Source organism: Microcaecilia unicolor, chromosome 1 (assembly GCF_901765095.1).
Source record: "Microcaecilia unicolor chromosome 1, aMicUni1.1, whole genome shotgun sequence".
NCBI lineage: Eukaryota > Metazoa > Chordata > Amphibia > Gymnophiona > Siphonopidae > Microcaecilia > Microcaecilia unicolor.
In genome coordinates this window covers 680,288,256-680,294,909 of record NC_044031.1, presented here as the reverse complement: position 1 = coordinate 680,294,909, position 6,654 = coordinate 680,288,256, and the positions used below count along the sequence as shown (strand labels likewise).

Genomic DNA, 6,654 nt, shown 5'->3' with positions numbered 1-6,654 from the left:
CCAGTTTCTTCATCTCTAATAGTTCCTAATTGGGCACAGTTGTCGTTCCTCTTAGTTGTCTTTAATAAAAATAATAAAATGTATAGGACAAAGTGGGGCTTTTACCAATTCCCCAGCTCTTCTGACAGGAAACCCCCCCTAAAAGGTGAGAATCTACTGCCAACAAGAAAAAGGAACTGGTGACGACCAGGAGGAAGAGGAACAATTCTGGAGTCCACCACAAGGAAGATTACAAATCTAAATGAAAAACATGCAAGACAAGCTAGGAGCGGTGTAGGAATACAAGGGAAATGGCATTTATCCAATGAACATCTTTTAATATTTCTGTGATGATCTCTCTCTTCCGTAGGACTGAATGTTTCATAGCCTTAAGTAGTCTCCAGCTGCTTCTGCTACAGGTCCTGCATTGTTTTTGAAATCTAGCTCTAAGCAGCCTCTGAGCCTTTTCAAAGATACAGTATGATTCAGTTGTGGGAACTATGTCTTAACCATGACATACAATAGACTATGACCACACCCCTTCCCAATTACACCTCTTCCTTTGCATTGTAACATGGCTGTGGCTAGGCCATATAGCACTTATCTTACCCCTTCCAACATTATAGGGAAACCATACCCCCCCCCCCCCCCCCCCCCCCATTTGCTTCCTTTTACAAAGGGAAAAAAAAAAAGATCTGATTCTCTCTGCCCCCCCCCCCCCCCCCCCACTTTTGTACAACTGAAGGGACCTTCTGGGCTTATGCCAGGCTCGCCCGACATGGCTACTGTCTTTTGCTGACTAGAAAATATTCAACAGATGCAGCTACCTTAATTACCCAAGTTTCTCCAGAGCCTCATTAACTCCAAATTAAAACCAAACCCTCCTCTTTCCTAAAAGGCAGAACTATACCAGCTGTTTTCATTCATGGACGCATAGTGTCAGTATATCAACTAAACAAAATTGGTAGATAGAGAAGGGTCCCAAGTCCAGTCCTGGAGTATCCCTTGCTAGTCAAGTTTTCAGGATATCCACAATGAATATGCACAACCTTATTTGCATACATTATCCATTATATGCAAATCATGCATATTCATTGCAGATATTCTGAAAAACTTCACTGGCCAGGGGTACTGCAGGACTGCACTTCAGGAAACACTGCTCTAGGAGATATCACAATATTGGCTGAAGATATCAAAAACAGAACAGCAAGAAAACTGGATGCATAGATCAGAACTTCTGAGACCTTTAGATGTAGGTACTGCCTTTCCTTGAAGCAACTTGTAATTTAAGTGAGAACATTAGCCTTTGTTAAATATTAATTCATGAAAGTGTCTGTAAGCTAGCAATATGAGTTACAGCATGTGATACTCCTAAAAATATACCAATTCCCAAATACATCTCATTGATAACACTTTTTTTTAAAATTTACATTAATATGGAATATGTTAGAGGAATACAAACTAGGAATCCGTTTTAAATGAAAATACCAGCAACTGAAACCTGCTGTTTAGTTTCAGCTGAAACAAACACCCCAATCACTTTTGCCCCCCCCCCCCTTCCCTCTCACCAGCTAAAGGCCCTACCTTTAAACCACCTGGTGGGTCTTGAGGGTCTTCAGGGCAAGAACAATCCCCGGTTGCTCTTGCCCCTGCTGGTTCCACAGCCAAAATGGCTGCCAGGACTTCCCACGGTCCCAGAAGCCATTTTGGCTGTGGAACTGGTGGGGGAAGAGCAACTGGGTATTGTTCTTGCCCTAACGACCCACTAGACTACCAAGAAGTTTAAAGGTAGGCCTGGACAGGGTGCTAAGAGTGATCATGGGAAGCTTTCAGTTTCAGTCAAAAATGTACTTGCATGAAACTCAAAACTTGGATTTCAGGTTGTTTTGGTGCTCAAACCATTTGATTGGGTTCTAGATAGACTGGAGGAACAAAAAAAAAAGACAGACATGTAGATGAGGGTGCTTTAGCTTTATTTAGGACAGTTGCCTTCTACAACTTGATACAGTAAACATCTGTCCATCTTTACAACACAAAAGAGGAGAGAGGAGGTGATCGCAAAGGCACCCCTCTAAGTTGACAAGTGAGTAGTATCGTAAGTCCCAGCAGCACATGAACACAGACTAAGGCAGCAGAAGTTGGGAGATGGAGGGAGACAGCAGCAGAGTTCACAACTCTTCATGAGAGGATAGTAAGGATGGAAGAGGCAAGGACAGTACTAGGTAGGACAAGTCTCAACATCTCCAAAACAAAACAGTTACCAAAAAAAATATATTTATATATACTGGCAAGTTGAGGTCTTGATTCTGTGTTTTCCCCTCAAACTTGTCCTCTTCTATTAGTGCAAAACCTGAATCTGTAGAGGCCTAGATATCACCTAGACAATCTGTTTCAGATCACAGTTGCCGTTTTCAGTAAGACCCTTATTTCTTTTAAGTGGCGTCTATATTTTGTTCAACTTACATTTTCAACTACTGAAAAACCGTGCAGCACACAGGTGATGCGAAGTTTCCATGGAGTGTTTATGTTAAGATCTATGAACATATGAACAAACACACCAGTGCACTTTATACATTTTTCAGCAATGACAATGTTGAATTGTTTTCTAACAGGAGTGCAGTGTAGATTCAGTAATAGGACAGAAGTACTAAAGCCCAACTGCTATATACAGATAACTATTTCTGTAACATTACTCTCCATAGATGGAGTCTAGTGCAATACCTTAACTGGATGACCAACAACATTCATACAAAGAAGGGACAGAAGAAAAGAAACAGCTAGCTAACTGAACAAAGCAACACTGTTCCATTAAATCAACAGATTAATGTCTGGGTAAGTTGATTCCCACCACCCCTTTTGCTCAATGCAGTAGTAATAAGCAAGGGACCAGGGAAAATAAATTCTGGACAGTTTTAGAAGTATAAAATCCAGTAGCAAAATGGAGACCACAGGTGTGAAATGGTCAAGACAGCAAGTGATATAGGTGAAAGTCAATCATTTCTAATTTCAAATTCTTCCTTTTCTGTTTAATGTTACTATGTATTGTTGATATAAGCTGCTAAAGACACAAAGACATCACATGCAGCTGTTGACCTAACAAAGAAAGATGGGTAAATGAGGGGAGCCTTGCTGATCTGATGTTCAATGAACTGGAACAACACGCATGGTGTTGGTGTAACCAGAGCCAGGGCGCCATCCTGTCAGTACAATGACTACATCACCAGTCTTGAAGAACCCACGGGCCTTACCTGAAAGAAAGATCACCATGTAAGAGTGCTCAGAGGTGATTAAACAAGCATTTAAACTATGGAGGAGTCGGTCTATCAGAAGCTTTTTTGTTCTACTGTTTCATTGTAGTTATGAAATGTCAATATTGTCAGACAAATTTGCCTTACTTTCCAGATAGCAAAGAAGGGTAGCTTTACCCTCAATAATCAGTCTATGGAGGGTGTAGACAGTTGTATTTAGATTTTCATGACTAGCAGAGTACATCTGTTCATAATAGGAATGAGTATTAGAGAGGTACTTCAGTGGGAATTAGTAACAGACTACTTAAGTCTTAATTTTAAATGCCTTCAGATAAATTAAGACTAACTCGTGAGGTACCCTTAATGCTACCCAAGTCTGATAAGCTTAGTTCTAATTGGTCATTGAGCTTTTGGCCTGGCAGCTTCCGCCTGCATTTTCTTTTTGGCTTCCAGCACAATTAGAACCAGCTTGTTGTGCTACTGCACCATAAGCTTTCAAGTCAGTTACTTGGGTTCTTATTTTGATATGCATCTCATCCAGTTGTTAGTGTCAAACATCAGCCAGTGGCCATATACTGTTACTTCCCTCTGGATCCTAACATCCACATTATCTATCTGGCCTTTAGATGCCACCACTGAGTTATAGCCAAAGGTATCTCCCTTCAGGGGGTGTGACCATGAGCACTACCTCATACCCTCCCAGTAGCATCCACAGCTAACCCAGTGAGCAGAAGCCTAGGCCAGAAATAAATATGGGCCTCTTCCTTGGAACTGTACAGTATTAAGTTGGGCCAGACTGGTGGCTTATTTCAAAACTAATGTTTACTGGGTGTTTTGGAAGAACATGTGACCACCATAGTTCTACACATGTGGTTGATAAACAGCTCATCTAATTCCACCATAACTGATGCTTTGTGAATGGTGGGAAAGAAAATTCATGCACACCCTGGAATACACAAGAAAAGTAAAAGGCATTGATAATATACTGAAAATTTCCCTTGTTCTAATCAAAAGAATTTCTTCTCTGCATCTAAAAAAATTTTAAGCAACAAAATGTTAACCTTCACATCCAATGGAGTTATTTTCTGCTGAAAGCAGCCTCTAGAACAGCCAAGGAAATTTAACCAAAGAGGGGCAAACTGCTTACAGGAAAGAAGGAAAAAAATAAGTCTAGACTCCTCAATGAAAGCTGGAACAGATTGTTCCCACTACAGGACAAACCAAGAATTATACATAATTCTCAAAATAGGTAAATTGTGGAAACAAGCCAATCTAGATCAGGCTTTACAGTTTAGCTTTTTCCATGGTACATTGATATAAACCCCCACAATTCTATGGCTGCCTCTAATAGATGGCATGTTATCTGGGGAAAACCAATGTTTCCAGCATCATATATAACTGATAGGAACAAACATGCACAAATGTCAAACACGGAGAACTTTTTTCAGGAGCCTACAACAGCAAGGAATGGAAGTGGATTATTCAACATACCAACTTCCATAGCAAAGTTCACCCGGAGATCCACATCTTCAGCCCACACATCATGAACAGGCTCTTTACACAGAACTGGAAAAATCCCACGATACAGGTGGGCTTGGCGAGCAGTCTGTCCATTACGGGTTACAGCAATGATGGGGGCACGTGGACGATACCTAGACACTAGGTGAGCAGACCTGAAAGAACAGAAGTGCCAGACCCAAATGAGAGAGAATTTAAGCGTATAAAGGAATCAGCAGGGGTGTGGCTATTTAAGACTGGCATTTCTGCCAAAAAGGCAGGCCAGAGATTCCTTTACTAGGAACAGTTCATTGGACTGTTTGCCAAACTCACTCCCCTCACAGGAAAGTATATACAAGCAAAAAAACACAGCATTCAAGGTTACTAGATTAATAGATCCTCTGTATATTTGAAGCATAGGTCAGCATGAATGTCAGAACAGGAAATGCACAGCACTCCATAGACCATTTGTGATAAGTAAAACACACTCTGGTTAATGACATTTTCTCTGTATACTTCCCCATGATCTCAGGGGCCACAAAATTCAATGCTGGACCGCAGTTGGCCAGTTGCCCACCCTTGGTTTAAAGCATGTCAATCTGGGGGTGCTTCAACTGAAATTTGGCCACCACATTATCTGGTTTCCTTGTGCTACAGGGCCCAACACACCCTTCACCCTCAGAATCTTGTATAGCAGGCAGGATGAGTAACAGCCATAACAATGTGAAGGTACACACTGAAGCTGTAGAACAGGACAGATTCCCCCTCCCCAGATAATAGCCTAAAAGGTCTAAGCATATACAATTTCACAGCTTCAGTGGAATTTAAGCTTACCACTAGGGTTGTACCAAATAGTCATTTAATTTGGGCCCAAATAGCCAGTGATTTGACAATTCTAATCTGGGGCTCTGTGCTAGATCTTTCTGGGAACCCCCCCCCCCCCAACCCCACAATCTCTAATTTCACTTTGCTTCTTTTATTTGTTATGTTAAAGCTCAACAACATTTGTATTTAGAATTCATATTTGGCTGAATAATATTTTTTGATTTGTATTTGGCTGAATAGTAAAATATGCTATTTGGTACAGCTCTACTTACCATCACCATTAAAACCCTTAATTCTACAGAGGATCCCAATTATGTACGGCATAACATGAAACACTAAATTAACCTTAGTGATGACAAATTAGACATGTCAGATCCCCTTTGATCAAAAGGATATAGTACCTGAGAACATACATGCCTCCTCTACATGTAAAAGTGTTTCAAATCAGGTACATATTTCATAAAAATAAAGTTTGCATTGATTACAGCAATTAAGAACCACTTTTCATTCTGTTCTGGTTTGTTGCCTGTACATTGGAGCTTCAATAGGCAGAGTATATCTGTGGTGGAAACTTGCTATATACTATCAGGCATATTTCAAACCTATGGAACTTTAGAAGGCTAAGTGCTTTGAAAATGAGCCCCAAGGAGACCAGCACGGAAAGTGCTGTGAATAGGAGGAAGCATTCAAATCCTTGGAAGATAGGGTTGGACATAAATGAATTACAAAAACATGGAAGCAGCTAGGCTTCTGTAAGTTTTTCTGCAAATTAGACCAAGGATTACATATCTGGCAGGCCTATATTGAGAAATGTACTCTTCCACTCCAATTTTTGGGTTAAGAACATTTCAATTTGCCTTCTTAGTAAGAAAACTGTATTAATCTATTTAATTTGACTTTGACAAGATTAAACAGGACACACGCCTAGATAATTAATCCAATGGGCATCATATATGGCTCTATTATCAAATGACACTGGACTAAGCAGTATAAATGCAAAGCATCTGGCAGAATAACCTTTATTTTTAAGGTCTTCAGTCCTAAGAGGTACTTTTTAGAACATGAAAGGAAACCTAGTTAAGGGCAAAAAACTCAAAAATTTAGA

At 40.4% G+C, this 6,654-nt stretch overlaps 1 protein-coding gene across 3 annotated transcripts in view; it reads right to left on the bottom strand.

Annotated features, from left to right (window-relative positions):
• Nucleotides 1-1,935: 1,935 nt before the first annotated feature.
• Nucleotides 1,936-6,654, bottom strand: part of PKM (pyruvate kinase M1/2) — a 107,651-nt gene continuing 102,932 nt past the window's right edge. For all 3 annotated transcript variants that reach the window (XM_030187784.1, XM_030187776.1, XM_030187767.1), the window contains exons 10-11: nt 4,719-4,900; nt 1,936-3,227 (exon numbers count right to left, since the gene is read on the bottom strand). In XM_030187784.1, the coding sequence (XP_030043644.1) occupies nt 3,121-3,227; nt 4,719-4,900 (289 nt within the window). In that variant the 3' untranslated portion in view covers nt 1,936-3,120. The remainder of the gene's footprint in view (nt 3,228-4,718; nt 4,901-6,654) is intronic.